Here is an 18680-nt window from a genome sequence, read left to right as displayed (position 1 = left end):
GAGTTTAATGGGATTTACTCCCATGCAATCATGATTAAGACAGGTAAAACTGAACATGGGGAGGAGGAGGGGAAAGGGGGGGATTGGAGGGGGAGGGAAGGGGCAAAAGGGAGGGGATAGGAGGAAGGAGAAGGGATGGTTTTTTGATTATTTCCATACTTTTTGAGTTCACTGGGACTTATTTCTGTGCAATCATATTTCGGATAGGTGAAACTGACCTGGAGGAGGGGCAGGGAGGGTAGGAGGAGGGGGAGTAGAGGAGATTGGGTGGGTGGGCACTGGGCAGAGGGGAAGCCCCTTTCTTTTCCAAAAGGAAAACATTATGAACAGTATCATCTTTTTTCAGGGTTTTCCCCACCTTTTTATTCTACAGCAGGCACATGTAGCCTCCCACCCAAATTTGAACCAAAGCTGTCAGTGGCCACATCCTCACCAGACCTTTATTTCACTTTAGGCAGTCAAGGCTTCTCCCAAAGAATTCTGGGAAGTGTAGTTAGTGAAGGGTGCTGAGAGTTGCTAGGAGATGCCCTGTTCCCCTCACAGGGCTTCAATCAGAGTGGCTGACTGTTAAACCACTCTGGCCACTGGAGCTCTGTCAGGGGAATAGCAGTCTCCTCTCAGCACCCTTCACAAACTACACTTCCCAGGATTCTTTGGGGGTAGCCTGACTGTCTAAGGTGAAATAAAGGTTGGGTGTGGCCCCGATTAGCCAAGCCCAGCAGCTGTGAGTCTGGCGTTTAGAAAACTGACAGTTGGTTCTTACTGAGCATGCCCAATGTTATCACTGAGTTCAATGTAAAATTTCTTAAATTAATTAAAAATCAGCCAGGCATTTTTTTAACTTTTAAACTGCAGACGATGAAGGTCAGAGTATGGGGGTAAGGTCAGTAATAGGATTATAGGTACTCAGTGAACACAGCTGAGTTTTAATTAATTTCAACAAATTATGAGAACTCTGACAGAAAAAAAGTCCAAAAGGGCTGTTTCTCTCTCTCTCTCTTTTTACACTTTGAACTCTCAATTCTCTCTGTTTTGTGTATCACCATGAAAATTTAGAGGGTTGTTAAGCAAGCGTTTCTGAGCTCAGGCCTATAAGTTTTGTAAGGTTTTGTTTTGAAATGAGCTTATGGCATGGGGAGGTATTTTCAATTTAACATTGTGGAATGCGAAAAATCCAGGCTGGCTATAGTATACAGCCACTCTTGTGGCTGTATAAATCCAGAGATGCCACTTTTTTTGTCACCCACACTTACTGCTATGGCGAAACTATGAACCCTGGAAATGCAGTGCTATTTGAGAAGATGTACGTGGTAAGACACAATTCCTGGCCAATTTTAATGTTTTCTTATCTTCAACAGCTTTTACAATCTTCCCACACAAAGCAATGCCTGAAAGTGGCTTGAGGGAATCATTACTATTCTATTCATTAGATTTCTCACCAAGAGCTAAACCATCAGTCTGGGTTTGGACACCATGGTAAGTCAAATCATGGTCTAGCTCAATGTGGTGCAGCAACAAAATGACTGGGGAGGAGTAAGGCAGCTGGGATCTCTCTCCAGGAGGTTAAAGCCAAGCCATGGTTTGGCTAAGTGTGATGTGTAAACTAGGTGATTATAAGAGACATGGAGCTTGTCCATCCTTTTGGATCTCTTTATTCTTCTTTATTTAAATGTCTATGATGTGAGGTGTGATGTGACATCATTGCACTTTTTATCTCATGCCCCTGCCTTACATCATTGTCGCTCAGTGGAAGAGAAATGAACAGGGCAATGATATCACATAATACATTTACTTTCTTACATATTACAAGAAAGAGGGAGCAAACAGACCTGAAAACGTGGCTGCTCTACAGCATCTAGTTCAATTCTTGCTTTTTTTTTAATTCCTCTGCTGCACTTTTCAGTGCCAGCAATAAGGCAGCCTGACTAAGCAAATGTATTCTGTCACCTGCTGCTAAGTAGGTCAATAGTATGCATATGCCTCCAGCAAGTGGGCTTAATTGCTCTTAAGAGGAACATGCAAAACAGCTTTTTCAATTTCCTTCTGACACATCCCATAGCTCTTTCCCCTTTTTTCTCCTTTTACCAGCATTAGGGTCAGATTTGGAAAACCGTTTGTGGATAGTTGACCTTGGCACCAGGGGGATGCTCAAACAGGTAAGAATCTTAATTCCCTCCCTTGTATGATTACCTTGCACTTGGAGAAAGTAAAGTTACAGTGCCACATTTGTGCCCATTCTCAGAGATAATGGGATCCCAGACAGGGAGTTGCAATGAATACTCTGATTTCAGGGTTCAAATCAAAGCTTTTGAAAGCAAGACTTTTATTGTGTTGATTTCAGTGGAACAAATATGGTACCCATAGCATACTCACTTGAGGCTAAAACTAGCAGTCATGAATAAGAACAGCTCATTATAAAGGAAGAGCTTTAAGTTAAAGTGACAGATTTTAATATTTTCATTTGACAGTAATGCTTACATGTATGAGAGTGTAATATGTAGCGTCTTCGGGGTTGTTCAGTGTCTTAGGTTTCTGAGGCCGCCTTGGGCATCTCTGCACAGGGTGAGCATCCTCTGATTTGGAACCAACTGCAAGAGAAGAGTATGTCTTTATTTTACACAAGAGAAATACTTTCGAGATACATTTTCAGGATCTGGAAATGATGTTAGAACTTATACAAGGTAACACTCTCACTTCGAGGTTTACTATGACCACTAGTACGACATTAAAAAAAAAGACAAAACACTTGGCAGGTGGTAAATTCTAATGTTGCTTTTTTTTTTTTTTTTGCTCCTGATTCTTCTGGAGCAAACTCAATTTCCTGCCCAGTATGCAACAACTATTTCAGCTTATGCTGATAGATTCTACATGCCACAAAACCACCAATAGCCAGCCACTTGCCTGACCCTAGAAGCTTTGTAAACTGGAAACAACCAGCCAGACACCCCTAGGTTAGGGAATGGGAAGACCTTGAGTTTGGTCTGCATTTTAATGTGAACCTACCTAATTTGAACTTCCCAAACAGCGTGCAAAGCAAAGCACAGCTACCCTTCAGAATTCTCTTGAATTTTATGATGCAGTTCTCCAACCAAAAGGTATTTCATATATAACACATATAAAAGAGAATCTTGCCTTCTGATATTTTTTTAAAAAATGCATTAGGTTAAAAAGTTAAAGCAGAAAACTGACCTGATGCGTTTGAGGTATGACTGATAAAATCTGAAGGAGTTAAAAATGTTGTGTGCGGTTAGCGTTACGACTGTTGACATTCCAAGCTCTCAGTGCTGAGAATGTTCACTACTCTTCTTCAATCAGCAACAGCCACAAGCTCCAATTATGGACTCATCTCCCTCAAGCAGCTTTCAATAAATGAAAGTGATTTACTGGTAATGAAAAACTCCCAGGGTCTGCCCATACTAAGCCTCCTTGAGGTTGATATCTAGCTTCTCATTTACATCTGGGAAAAAATACTGTAACCTAACAATGAAATATAGCAAAATTTAGCATCTATTTAGGACTGCAAATATAAACCTAGTTCTCATGGATGTGGTAAACCTGTGTCTGGGCTGTGTTACTACAGGCCTCAAGTGGAACATTCCCCCACCCCATCCTCAGGATATTTACACATAGAAAAGCAGCATGTCAGGGACAAGGCTCAATTAGGATGTTGCTCTTTGGTGTCCTAGTTTTTTTATGCAGAGAGAATTTTCTTCTATTCATTCATGCGATTCTCCACTGCAGACTGAACTGGTATAGCCTAGACAGTTTTACTACCTAAGAACATAAGAGCCCTGCTGGATCAGGCCACAGACCTATCCAGTTCAGCATTTTATTCTCACTGAGGTCAGCCAGATTCCTATGGGAAGCCTGCAAGCAGGACAGGAGTACATTCCTGCTCTCCCAAATTGTGATTCTCAGCAACTGATATTCAAAGGCCTGTTGATTCCATAAAGGAAGCCACAGACCTGAACTTCACCATAAGTAGTAGTTGACTTGAAGGCACATGACAACAAATTGCTTCCGACAGTGGAGGGAGAACAGCCATAAGGATTAGTACAGCCATAAGGATTAGTACACGCCAATGGCTTGATGTTCTGTGAATATGTCTGAGCCTCTTTCAAAGCCATCCAAGTTGGTGGCCATCGCTACATCCTCTGAGAGCAAATTCCATGGTTTAAGTGTGTGATGCTGCTGTGTAAAGAAGCACTTTCTATTGTCTTGTCTTGTCTTCCAACATTCAGCTTCGTTAGATTGCCCCAAGTGCTAGCATTATAACAGAGGGAGAAAACCTTCAACAAGGAGGCCACAATTACATGACCCTTGAGGTCCATTTTGTGACACTGGGTTGTACCACAAGGACTTTCCACTCAGAGGAGACCCATCTAAGTTAGTCATGGATCTAAGTTAATCAGGTCTGTTAATTTCAATGGGTCTACTTTGAGTAGAGCTAATGTTCGATGCAATATTTTGTCTGAATTACGCTGGGACAATTGCAGTTGTGTAGCGGCAAATTCAGAAGTTCAGGGTTATTCACAGCCTCCCCCCCCAGTAATTTGCTGCTGGGTTGAGAATTAGATCCTTGTTAATGCCTTCTCCCACAACAACAGACATCCCTAGGAGCCAATAAATATGAAAGAGGAGAGTGGTAGCTACCAAGAAGAGTCCTCTCAGTGGCTGACTCATCTCTTTCCACTCTCATTGGCTCCAATGAGAAGGAAAGGACAAGGAAGCATGTTAGAAGACTCTTCTCAGTGGTTAACACACTCCCTTTTCATGCTGATTGGATTGTAGGATGCTGGAGACATTGGGACCCTGCTCCCAAAAAAGTAAGGGATCTAAGACTCCCTGAGACCCTGGACGACTACACCCCTGGACAATTGTTCCCTTTGCCCAACTGTAGCTACACTACCAAGATGCTAAATATGAAAGAACCTGTTTATGTGAATGTCACCCAAAGTTCTTTCCTGCATTCACCTTGGTTTGACCTAAATGGGAATGAAAAGGAAGCATTTACTCTTTGATGTCTCACAGAAACTTGTTGTCCCTGGTGGTAAGGAAAATGATATTCTACTACCACCACAATGCCATTTTAATTAAAAAAAGTAGCACAAGCATTTCTAATCAAAATGATCAGCAATACATCAGTGTAAGCACCAGCAAAATTAGCTGTATAACTTTTTCTTTGTTATGTGTGATAAATAAAGACTTGGAAAGGTCACTAATATATTGGAGGACCAGAAGGAATAATGTTAACTTACAATGTAGTTGAGTAATGATTGCATTTATTGTTCTAGTTTCTTATCTGGAATGCAGATGACTCCTAATTTAATGAATGGACTATTATCTCAACATTTTGCCTTTTGAAGAACAATGGTGCTTTTCTAAACCAAGGTGCAGTCAATGTGCTTTAGACAATGAAATTGCAATGCCATTAATTAATTTTGCTACACTGAAAGCAAATATGAACCAGAGTCTTTAATGTAAAGCAGATATGCAGAGCTAGATTAGAATCTCACTTAAAACTCTTTCATTGTATTAAATGAAATATTTTCTCTGCATTCAGATGAAACAGGAAACTATGGTTTGTTCCAAAACCATGAATGAAAGTTTCAAGTAGTGGGATCTAAACAGACGATGTTTAGATCCCAGAAAAATTATCAGAGTACCTATGATGTTAGTGTGCTGTTGGATGTGTCTCTGTGTAGCCAAGTGTAGGAGAACAATGCTCTGAGGCTTCCTCTTTTTTAAAAAAAAAAGCTATTTAAAAACATTAAATTCTCAGCCGTAACACATCAGTTTGTTTTCCTGCTACCCTTTCACCTTGGGTGGCCAACAAAAATAATCTACAGGAAATATAGCTAAAATAAAAAGTTAATACTATAGCCACTGTGGATTGTCAAAAATGAATAATGTGTGTCTATTCATAGCTCGAGGCAGATAAGCATTCCTGTTTGGCATACAAACTACTATTTTTGGATGCATAGATCACAGCTGTAAGATGACATACTGAACAAGTGAAGTTGAAGGAAACATGTACAATTACCACTTGAACTATTACAGTAATTATGGAAATTGAAATGCCAACTGATTTAAAGGAAAACAAAAGATCAGCAGTTGTTGCTGCTTGCTGATTAATGCCTTTATCAGAAATGGGGTCCACAAGGATGCTACTCGGGAAATTTTCTTGCAGAAATGATTTGCTTTCTAAAGAATAGGAAAGAAGTGCTGGTTTTAATTCATACTCCACTAAGAGGCAGGTTTGCACCTTTCATAAATGGTCCAGTTGAGGAAGCAGAAACATCACTGGAGGAGGTAAATATTTTTGTTTTCTTTATTAACAAAGAAAAGGTCAGAATGTCAGTTTAGTTACTGCTCTTGTGTAATCAACGCTTTTCATTACCATCTCCCAGATTAATTCAACTTCTTTCTCTTTACGGTATTAAAAAAATTAAAATAAACCATAATCTCTACATTACCAGGATCCAATAATGAATCTCTTCTCTCTCTCGAAAACGGATTCCATGGCAGTATGCAAAGAAATGTAAAATTACAGAAACACAATAAAGTTAAGAGGAATAAAACCATTCAGCCACCTCCAGCTTAGAGATGTCAATGCCCAGAAAAAAACCTGAACAAATAAAGTTTTCCCCAATTTTCCCTATTTCCCCCGGTTTTTCTTATTTTTTCCAGAAAAAAATCAGGAAAAATTAGGAAAAAATAGAAAAAAGCCCCCCTGCCTTTCTGCTCCCCCCTCCCTAGGCATTCACATCTCTACTCCAGCTGCCATAAACTAAAATGCCTGGGCCAATAAAAAGGTTTTACTTTAAACTTAAAAGAATACAATGCCTGTCAAGCATTCTTTCATTGGAAAGGCATTTCACAGACAGGAAGCCACCACAGAGAAGGCCCTCTCTTTTGTACATACTGTACTTCTCCTAAAGGAGGAACATGGAGATACTGCCATTCAATGAAATGAGAGCTCTATCTGTGTGTTTTCAGAATTTTTAGTGGTTACAATTCTCAGTACAATGTGTAGATAGAACTAGACTGATTCTCTTTTTCCTGTTGCACAGTTGTCCCACACCCTAGATGACGACCAGTTGTGATATACAGTATAGCCTATACTGGGAGTACTGTAAGTTACGTAGAACACTCTACCTTTACGTTTACTGATAGACTTCAGAGAAACGTAGAAAACAGTTGAAAACGTTTGCTTACTGTGGGGTTGAGTATAGGTTTGACCCGAAGCTAATGGCAGCTACTTAGCATTGGGGGGGGGAGCTGATACACTCTTGACTCACTTTCAATCCCTACAGTCCACTTCAATCTCTCCACCAATTCACACATCCCAAAGGGGTGACTATGAGTCCAGCATGCATTGTGCTATCTGTACAGCCAGATTTTCAGGGTCGACAGCATAGCAGCCAAAGAGAAAAGGTGCTTTTCTATGCAGCAATATTTCCTATTTGTGGATTTAAATGGTAATCACTGGGAGGTACCATGCCAGTGTCTGCAGGTATTTTGAAACAGGGCATAGCTAGTTAGACTTTGGCTTTTCAGTTCCTCAGTAAAACTGTGCTGTTACTAGGGATGGGATCCATTGACTGGTGCTGGTTCAAAAGCATTCCATCGACCTAACAGGCTGGCATCAACTTGAGTTTTTTCTGTATCCACTAGGCACCGCTTTTACTGATCCATGTTCTGAAGGAAATATCGACATTTCCTTTAAAAATCTTGAAATTTTGAAGGAAATTGATATTTTAAAAGAAAATATTGATAAATTATCATTCCTACAACTGATGTTTTAGAGGCAATTTTTTTTAAAAAGTCCATTTTCAGAAATAGCTGTGGAAATTCACTACATTAAAATCCAATCCTCAGCAACTGAGAATAAGTGAATTAATGAAAAATTCAGTACCAAATCCAAATAGGGTGGAATTCTAGCACATCCCTAGCTGTAAGACATATAAGATGGGAGCCAAAAGTGAATCCTGTCTCCTCCCTGTTTTCAGGACTTCAGGAATGAACTCAGGGTGCTCCAAAACGACCTGTTTATTGAGCATTCATCCTGATTTGTTTGCAGAGAGATTAGATGGAATGGCTATTTAAGGAGCATTCATTCCAACTGGTTTGCAATTGTTCGCCATTGCATCAAAGCAAGTGTTATCTTACAATTTCCAGTGCATTTTCATGTCACTTTCCTTATTGCAAAAAGTCTGATATTTTAGGGAAGCAGATTCATTGCACAAGACTCTGAAACAACTGTAAGTCTGGATTTATCAGTATGTGACTGAATCCCAACTGAAAATAGGTAAAGTCTGGAAATACCCCAAGGCTATCCATTTTCTCTCAATGCTCAGTAACATTTGTTGTCACGTTAAACATACACAGAAAGAAGGAAATTGTTATGTACATAAGGTACATGGCAATGGACTTATCATATCTCCCTTCTATATACAGCTTCTTTTCTTAGAAACACATCCCAGAATCTCTTGAGCACCCTTGCTTTGTTGTTTTTTACAAGTGAGTATCATCAGAGCTTGAGAGTACAGCAGCACAGCTGCAAGGCCTTCATTTCAATGCAAGTGCCACAGAACTCAGTGGAGGTTGTACAGCCCAAATGGGGGAACATGTGGCTCTCCAGATGCAGTTGGACTTTAACTTCCATCAGCCCCAGCCACCAAGGACAGTTGTCAGGGATGATGATGGGTGCTGAAGTCCAACAACAACTGGAGAGCCAAAGGTTCCCTAGCAAGAGTACCTTCTGGATTGTGCTCCTTGTTCTACAACAAGGGCAGAAGAAACCCCCTTTTAATTCCCAGGCTGTAGCTTGTTGTACGTGGTTGTTGGTAAGTCAACGTGTCTTCTTGAGACTATAAAATACTTATTTTTCTTTACACATTAACCCTCCCATAATATGCCAACATATGAAGTTGACACATTTATTCCTCTCTCCTGCAAAAGCCTGCATTGACCGTATTTGTTTTAACCCACCTCACTAAACATGGGCTAATTAAACTTCTTTCAGAACGTGAATGCCTTTTTGAAGGGCAACATAATGTGAAACATAATGCCTATGACTGTGAGCCTAGGGGGTTCTTAATATTGTTTTTGCCAATAATTGAATAGTGGAATAATTGAAAGGTATTATTATTGCTGCTGATTCTGTTCCAAAAAACAATTAAATTATGACTTTCTAGGCAAAGAAAAGCATCTACGGAAGTTTTAAAAAAGAAAGACACATTTTCTTTTGCTATCAGGCTTCTCAATCATATTACTGCTGGAAAATGACTAACTGCTCCTTAGGTAGATAAAGAAAATTATAAGGTAGCATTTCAAAAGGTTTAAAATACAAGAATATAGTAACGCCTCATTTAAAACAACATTTTAAAAGGGCATCTAGACCTTAAAAAAACTAATTGTTCACAGGAGCATTTATTCAGTAAAGGACAAATTGTCCCAGGGTACAATCAAATAACTTTTGAGTTCAGAGACAGTATTTACACTTTTAAAAGGATGAGAAGAATTTTCGTGGATAAGGGGAAAAGAAACCAGAATGTGGTAAGGAAAGGGTAAATGACACAATGCATATTATGATGAAGTAATTTTTTTGTGTAGAAGAAAATATTTTTTGTACCTGGACAGACTTAGATTTTATGAGCTTGCATTATGAATTGAGTGTCCAAGTGTGCTTTCTAAACCCTACTTAAACCAAAATATCAACTTTTAAGTAGCTTTAAGCTAAGGCTGGCAGTAGACAGGCAACTTAAGTTAGTTAGACCCCACTGACTAGTCAATCCTAAGCATGTAATTCTCACTAAGTTCAATAGGCCTTGCTGTCTAATTCAGCCTTCCTCAAACTGATGCCCACCAGACATTTCAGAACACAGCTCCCGTCATCCTTGATGATTTGCTCTGCTAGCAGGGGCTGATGGGAGTTGGAGTTCCATAGTAGGCGGAGGGCACCAGGTTGGGAAGACTGAGACTTCAGTCCCAAGGACACTTATGGGGAAAGGAGAGGTACTGCAGCTAGGGCTGGAGCATGTGGCTGAAGTCCAGGATTCTGCAACCCAGAGTCTCCCAAATAACCACCCAGAGAGCAGCAGATGATGGGAGCACCATCAAATACACCTGGCATCAGTATCTGGGCTGGGGAGGGCATGCCAGGGTCCACTGGGATGACACTGGTCACTTGTTATTGTTTTCTTCTTTTTAATTTTTTTTATTGTTGTAGGGCAGCCAGCAGAACAGACACATGGTTACAGGTGCTCATTTTATTATTTTTATTTTTTAAAAAAACATGCTATTCTTTTCTGCACAAAAATTGTACTTATTCAAAAGTAAAATGTGTTTGCCATCAGTGCAGCAGAAGTAAACCCCATTTTATTCCTGGAGTCATGATGGTGCTATGAGTTTAAAATGTGAAATCGTACATGCTCAGAGAATTTCTCAGTTTTAGCCAGTCTTGGTGTTTATATTTTAGCAGGGTGAGGAAGGATATATAGTTATAGTGGTGGTGGTGGAGGTGGGATCAGTGTCCCCCTGACTGTTCTTCCTAAACCCCTCAGCTATTCCACTTCGTCAGATGATGCTACATGGTATGTTCAGACCCCCATAAACTAGCCTGCTAACTTAGATGGAGTGGAGAACACATTTTTGTATTTTAAATAGTTTACATCACTTGGATACTCTTTTTTAAAAGCACCTAAATAAATAAATAAATAAATTCCTTTAAAAAAATATCAAGATGGAACCCTGTTTTCCATTTTTTTTGGAGTCTACCATATCAGAACTAGAGAAGCACTTGTAAAGCACTATGGCTACCTAAAGATGATCCCGTATAAGAATGCTAAGTCCAGAGTCTAAAATTTCCTAGCTGCACCACTGGAAGGGAGCTGTACCAAACTTAGTGGGACGTAAGGATGTGATCCAAAGCAAACTAAATTAGAAACACATGCATCAAAAAGCAATGGACTTTTTACCAAATAATTTTTGTTAGGATCAGAAGTTAAGTTTTTTGAAGTCTGAGTACAGCAACACAAGCTTTAAGCCAGCCCAAAAAGGCCTCGTCTGGAGCATTTGTTGTTGTTATGTGCCTTCAAGTCGATGGCAACCCTATGAATCAGTGACCTCTAATAGCATCTGTTATAGACTACCCTGTTCAGATCTTGTAAGTTCAGGTCTATGGCTTCCTTTATGGAATCAATCCATCTCTTGTTTGGCCTTCCTCTTTTTCTACTTCCTTCTGTTTTTCCCAGCATTGGAGCATACAAAGCATTAAAACGTAATTAATAACATTATCTTTGAGTTGATCAAAATTTGAAAGCAGAAATGTTATAAACAATAGTAATGCCATACTATAAGGTATGTTCTTGTTGGGACAGTTGGGCATTGGGTACATATCAATCTATAACTGCCTCAAAGGATTTATCCATACTGAGTGGCTCCAAACTGAAGGCTCTAAAGCAAATCCTAATTGCTGCTGCTGCTATGATACTAATCAGTTCTACAGGTCTGCAGAAATGTGGCCAGTGATTCATCTCATTCCTTAAGTTTTCAAGGTACTAAGCATCTTGATTCCCTTCTTTCACTTTCTGTCATGTATGAAAGGGAAAGAGAGGTAATGTAGGCACAGTCATTCATTCTCTTGTCCCTCTCATATACTGTGAATAGAGGCATTTGCTACTTTCCAAAATAATATTTGAACAGTTAATCCATATTATCTAAGACTGATTACTCATGCTATCAGGTCTCAGTTAAAAGTTATACCAAAATTCAGCTTAATATACTTCAAGTCATTGACATGAGCAACATGATTAAGGTGAAAGTTCCTGCTAAAACAATAAAGAGAAGCGTTTAATTCACTAGTCTCTCCCCAAGGTTACAGAAACAGAGACCTAGGAGTTAAGAGACCAAGAAAGCAAGCATTAGTTTCTAATGGCTTTTCAATATGAGAAGGCATTGCTAAGTGGCAGCAAAATTATACACACATCTGTTTTTCACAGTAGCTAGGTTCACATATAATGCTGAACCATGGTTTGGCACTGCACAGAAGAAGTCCCATGAGACTGAGCAAAGTGTCAGCCTCTCACACTCTCTCCTTTCCTTTCTTCCTGTGCTTTGTGGCCAGGAGAAGGACTTTCACCAAGTTTATTTGCACTTTCAGGCAATTTTGGCTTAGGGTTATGTATGAACCAGACTTCCTGATTTAATACAAACTCTGGTCCATTGCTAAACAAATCAGCTCCAAGCCAGGAATTACGATGCTGGCTCGTACAAAAATGGCACAGGAATCCTGTTTTCCCCTAATGCCAAACCTAAACCAAAACCTAGGCTTGCATCCTGTACCCCACTTACCTGGGAGTAAGCCCCATTAAACACAATGAGATTGCCTTCTGAGTAGAAATGAATATGATTATACTGTAAGTTAGCAACACCTCGAATTATTAATGAGTGCATACTCTTTAGCTCCTGCACAGCAGGACAGATGCCTAAGCCTCTCTGCAAAATTTTCACATTTGCTTTTTGCGGGGCGGGGGGATTCTTTAACATCCACACACACTTGTTGTGTAGTAGTATTTGCAGAAAATAACTTCTAGCGAATACCTGATCTCAGATGAACCCACCACAGGAAAGATGCAAAATACAGAGATCCCAAGGACTAGAAAATAAGTCAGAAGCAGGAAAAATGCACTAAAGGGAAGGGGAAAACAGCAGCTCTTCAAAACTCCAAGGTTTCCTATTGCCTGGTGTCCAAGCAACTCACTTATCAATCACAGCTCTGAATTCACTCATTGGCTAAAAACACTGACAGGCAGGAGCAGCCAGGCTGGCTCATTTCACAGAAATCGCTTAGAAAGGTACCTGCACATTTTGCTTCATAACTTTCTTTCTAGGAGGGCTAGGGATTTAATTTTGTTAAAACAAAAGCTCACAGTTTGGGACCCTAGCCTTGGACTGCCATGGTGCCCATGGGCACTGCATGGCAACCCCTGGGTTAGGGGATTTGATTAATTCCCAAACTGGAGCTCAGGAAGCAAGCTTCCTGTACATTTAGTTAACTTCCTCTATTCAATAAGCGTAGCTCAACATCCTTGCTAGAGTCATCTGAGGTTACCTGCTTTGGAGACACTCACAGTGCATCCACATTCTAAAGCACACTGTGGCTTGAGCTGCACCTGAGATGGATTTGAAGACAGGAAGCAGATGGCCCTGCTTTTTGTACAAGGGGATAGGCTGATGGCTTTTTGAACTCTTCCACCTCATTGATTTTATGATTCAGAGTTTTAGGAGTGTGAATGTACAACCCTGTCCTCGGATAGGAAACTCTACCCGGCTACTAAGGAACAATACTGTCCCAGATCCACTGCCAAAGCAACTGCAGTTGTAGCATATATAACCCATTAAGTCAAATTAACATTGTCTTTAAATGTTGAGGTGTTTTTTTTTTTACCAGGCTGATACACACGAGGAGAAAGGCGGTCATTTGCTTTCTTGTCTTTGGAGAGCATCACAGGCCTCAGTTGTTGTGACAGAATCATTTCATTCAGCTTCTGCTGCAGCACCAAATAGTCTTCTGACAATTCTGATATCTAGGAAATATAATACCGCCACATTGAAAAGCAAATGGGGGGGGAGCAATGATGAAATAGGAGACAGAGAGTGAACCAACTCCTTTGATACAGAGAGTTCTGCTTCCACAGATATCTTGAAACTCTCCATAATCCCATAATGCTGAACTCATGCTATATTCAAAGGTATCATCACCATTATTTTAAAAGCATTTTAAAATTGTATGATTCAGAACATTAGTTTTTAAGTGACCCAAGACCTTTTCGTTCACTATTCTTGTTGTAATGGTCTTTTGTCTTATCTCCTGAAAAAACCTTTTCTTTTTATTATTACATGAAATAAAGACATAGACAGACAGACAGACAGACAGACATACCCTCTTGCTTGCCTGGCTGGCGTAGAGAGATGGATGGATGAGTGCTTGTACAAATTAGCCTACTGTACAAGGGTAAAATGTACATTCATTGCTCTGCCCACTTTTGCCTCTGGCTCTGACACCCCGGCATGTGATACCCCCCCCAAAGGTTTCCAGAAGGAAGTGTGGCTCTCCAGACTAAAAAATGTTCCCCATCCCTGATCTACTCTCTAAGCTCCTTAAAGTAAAGTAAAGGTGTCCCCACACTTGTAGTGTGAGTCGTTTCTGACTCTTAGGGTGACATCTTGCAATGTTTACTAGGCAGACCATATATATGGGGTGGGACTGCCAGTTCCGTCCCCGGCCTTTCTTTACCCCCCAGCATATGCCGGGTACTCATTTTACCGACCACAGATGGATGGAAAGCTGAGTGGACCTCAACCCCTTTTACCTGACTTTACTCTAAGCTCCTTACCTGACTGGAAAAAGCTTCCAGGTCAGACTTCTCCTCTTCTGGGCCATCTTTCAGAACATTCTTTGGGCCCTCAGCCTGATCTCTGGAGCTTCTCTTCTCTTTTGTTGCCTTGGAACCAGGATTTTGACTGTGCCCTGCTCCTCTCAGCTCATTGTGTGCTCTCCCTTGGTTTCCACCCGGCAATTTCCCTTCTTTTCTGAGCTGTCCCCGACTTCGGTACCCTCGATAATTACTCTGAATGACTAGCGCTGCCTTCTCTTTGTCTCCTGATGTTTGCTTGCTGGCTTCAATATGCTCCTGAGAGCCTTTCACAGAGCTTTTCCTTATACTTGCTTTATTTTCACAGGGAGTTGCCTGGCTGTGTTTCAGAGAAGCTCTTTCCAGGTGACTGTCATGGGGAACAATGGGAGCCGGCCTTTTCTCATTCCTGTCACTTTTTTCCTGAGGAGTCTGCTGGCTAGATTCACTTGCCTTTTTGATAGATGCTTTCTTAGACAAGCGGTTGGAAATGGCCTGTTTTCCATCTTGTTCCGCAAGCTCTCCTAGAGGCTTTTGTTTCATGGAAGAATATCCTTTGCTGGGAAGCATCTCTTTGTTCTCCTCCAATGCCTTCTCTTCCGAGTTGGAAATGCTCCGAGTAACAGAAGCAGCTGGATCTTTTGTGACCATACCAGCTCCTGCTTCTTGTGCTGGCCTGAGGTTCTGCACCAAAGTAGGTTCTTGCTCCGCTACATTCCTGCAGCACTGTTCCTTTACCTTTTTACGATCTCTGTAACCTCGGTAATTACTCTGAAGGATAACAGCAGCCTCCTCTTCAGTTTGAGGTGGTGACTTGTGCCCAACAGTTGCACCCACCTCACCTTCTGGAGGTGAGCTTTGCACCTCATCAGTACCTTCCAATTTCTTGCACTGTTCCTTAACCTTTTTCCGTTCTCTGTAACCCCGGTAATTACTCTGAAGAATGACAGCGGCCTCCTCTTCTGTTTGAGGTGGTGACTTTTGCACAGCAGTTGCACCGACCTCAGCCTCTGGAGGTGAGCTTTGCACCTCATCTGCATCTCTTGTTTCCTTACACTGTTCCTTAACCCTTTTCCGTTCTCTGTAACCCCGGTAATTACTCTGAAGAATGACAGCGGCCTCCTCTTCTGTTTGGGGAGGAGACTTGTGTGCAACAGTTGCACCACCCTGAATGTCTGGAGCTTGTTTGTCTTTTTCTTTTTCATTTGGTGTAGCTGCAGTTTCAGCCTGTTCCTCCTTAAGAAGTGATTCCCTGAAAGAGACATACTGTATTTAGGAGACGTTACAGGAGACAGATTAATTCCAGGGCAATGTTTATATATTGAAAGACAAAATGGATTGCCTTCAAGTTGATTCCAACTTATGGCTACCCTATGAATAGGGTTTTCATGGGAAGCAGTATTCACAGGGGGTTTACCACTGACTTCCTCTGAGGCTGAGAGGCAGTGACTGGCCCAAGGTCATCCAGTGAGCTTCATAGCTGTGTGGGGATTCGAACCCTGGTCTCCCAGGTCTAGTTCAGCACCTTAACCATTACACCACACTGGCTCATATATTAAAAGGTAAATATTTAAAAAGAGAACAATAGAAAAAAGTTTTGGGTTTTTTTTCTTGCTGCAAGGAAGAGGATTAGAAAAACAAAAAGAATGAAGACTACCCCCATTCAAAAGTACATATCTATAAAAACCAGCCATTTCAGATTGCTTAAGAGACAGTTTGCATCACTCACAAATCACTCCAACCAGTGTGATCCAGCTGAAATCAAGCAGGCTGACTAATTTATGTGCTACTGTACTAGCTGCAGTTATTATTTATTCAAGCTGACCTGAAAGTTGTTCAGGTCAGGTTTTTGTTGAGGAATGGGTAGGCAAAAGGAACCTCAGAAACCTGGCCAATGGGATCAGGGGGAGGGGGAAAGTGTCATTTTAAAAGTGCATTATGGAGAAAAACAAGGAAAAGGCCAGGGCCCATAGCTCAGTGGTAGAGTATGTGCTTTGCATGCAGAAGGTCCCAGGTTCAATCCCCAGTAGAAATGGGAGAGAAATTTAGCTCACATTTAAAACCGAATATCAAATTTTCACTTTCAGAAACAATATGAGAACCGAAAGACAACCATCCTTTGAAATTCACATTTATCCAAATTTTGGGATGCAATTCTCCAGCTGAAGAGTTTACAGAAATGCATACATTAGGGGAAAGTATGCATGAAAAAAGACTATATTAGTAAAAATAACATACAAAGAGCAATTGCTTGAAAAATGTGTACATTTGTCAAAACTGCATACACAAATGTGTTTATTAGGAGAAGTTCACACTAAAATCCTGGAGTTTTCACTAGGATTAAAAAAATATAAGTTTATTTATTTATTTATTTTATTTGTATCCCGCCCTTCCTCCCAGCAGAAATGCGGACAACTAAATTGAAGACTGGAAAACTGACAGAACCTTTCATCCGTAATCACTGCCATTTCCAAGTAGGGCTGGGAATACCCCATCTGAAGCCCCAGACAGCTGCTGCCAGTCAGTGCACACAATACTGAACTAGATGGACCAATCGTCCGAGTTAGCATAAGGCAGCTTCTTGTGTTTCTTGTTCCTAATGATGAGTCCTGGGAGGTGGATGCTTATATAGCACTGCTTGTGACATCAATCAGTTTAATTTTTTTAAAAGGACAGTAAGAGAGAAAGAAAAAGGAAACCATGTTGCTGTCACCACCACTCCCGGTAAGCCGCCACCTCACAAAATAACTAAGAATTCCCATCCACTGAAGAAAAGGCTGAAATAGCCACCTTCCTGGATTCTGCGGTCAGCAATGGGGCTTTTTGTATCATGTTCATGAGCAGGGCCTGCTGTGTGTTGGCACAAAGGAGAGAGTTCTCTGTTGTGCTTTCCCCCAAACCAAGGATAGGTGAATCTGTCAGTTCCGATTTCTCTCCGAACCTTATTTTTTCAGTCTTAACTTCAGTCCTCCACATGTCTGGATGAGTTAGCGATTATTTTTAGAAGTCTTCATGAAAAGTCACCAGCAAATTTCTCCTAATGCACTTGTTTGCATGCAATTGTTCTCAACAAATATTTGCAAAGCCATTTTCCCTAATGAATTTTAATAGGCTATTTTCACTAATGTATGCATTTTATGCACATGTTATCCTAGTATATATATTTTTGTATGCAATGAAAGAAGAATTACCTGGAGAACTGCACTGCAAAATTTGGGAAGTGAAAATCTTGAAGGCTGGCTAAGTTTTGGTTTAAATATTGCTTTGAAAAGTTTGAATTAGGTAAGCGCACTTTTAAATGTGAACTGAATCCAATTTCTCCTTCATCTCTACCCCCAACCTGGAAGCACGAATGGCAGTTCTTCCACCAAGCAAAAACAATTTATTCTCCTACACTTTTGGAGGTATATCAGTGATTGACACTTTTTGAGTTTTATATCTTCTTGCGCTGCTGTGTTTTATCAACTGGATTTTTTCATGATTGTTTTTAATTAAGGTATAATTTATGTGATTGTTTTTACATTTTGTTACATATTGGAAACCACCCTGGTATTAGTCGCTCCTGAACTTGTTTTAAGGGTAGTTAAATTTGTTTCAGTTAATTGTACCCCAATTTGAATCCTAGGTAAGGGGATTATTTCCTTGCCCATATTTTCTGCTGTACTGAATTCCTACCATCTGGATAAAATACATATTCTTGAATTTTTGAAAACACATTTGGTTTCATACCAATAGAGTCTGGAATGTAATAAGCAGACTTAGAGACACCAGGCCTTTTTCAAATCAGGCGTGGATAAAATGTTAGCAGTCAAACTTTATTTATTTGCATTCAGTATTTTAATGGTCACACACCCTTCTATATGAAATGTCTACTGAAAACAAAATGTAATATAATGAGATATATCTCACCCTGTCTGCTTGGGAAGTCTATAGTTCATCATGGTCTAGCATATATTGCTGCTTTCTGACTATTTTATTGCAGAAGGAGACGGCATTTAATAGAACCACCACCACAACAAAACAATACCTTTTCCTTTTGAAACTCCTTCGCTCCCTGTATCCTCTGTAATGGGACTGAATTGTTGTTGCTGCTTTATTATTTGCGTCCTTTTCCTCTTTAATCGTCTTTCTGATTAAGTATCCTCTTGCAGCTGATATAAATTACAACAGGAACACAACTTTTTATTTATTTATTTAAGCTGTTTATATATCTCAACTATTCCTCATCCTGGTGCCCTCCAGATGTTGTTGGATGGCAGC

At 40.4% G+C, this 18680-nt stretch overlaps 1 protein-coding gene across 7 annotated transcripts in view; it reads right to left on the bottom strand.

Moving 5' to 3' along the window:
• MYO3A (myosin IIIA) overlaps positions 1–18680 on the bottom strand; it is a 149283-nt gene that overhangs the window by 7604 nt on the left and 122999 nt on the right. For 6 of the 7 annotated variants that reach the window (XM_061586685.1, XM_061586689.1, XM_061586686.1 and 3 more), the window contains 4 exons: positions 18448–18571; positions 14403–15672; positions 13454–13592; positions 2479–2588 (listed from right to left, as the gene is read on the bottom strand). In XM_061586685.1, coding sequence (XP_061442669.1) covers positions 2479–2588; positions 13454–13592; positions 14403–15672; positions 18448–18571 — 1643 coding nt within the window. The remainder of the gene's footprint in view (positions 1–2478; positions 2589–13453; positions 13593–14402; positions 15673–18447; positions 18572–18680) is intronic. The other variant, XM_061586688.1, reaches the window with a different exon arrangement.

This window comes from Rhineura floridana, chromosome 10 (assembly GCF_030035675.1).
Source record: "Rhineura floridana isolate rRhiFlo1 chromosome 10, rRhiFlo1.hap2, whole genome shotgun sequence".
Lineage (NCBI taxonomy): Eukaryota > Metazoa > Chordata > Lepidosauria > Squamata > Rhineuridae > Rhineura > Rhineura floridana.
The sequence above is the reverse complement of the archived record's forward strand: the minus strand, read 5'-3'. Positions and strand labels throughout refer to the sequence as shown.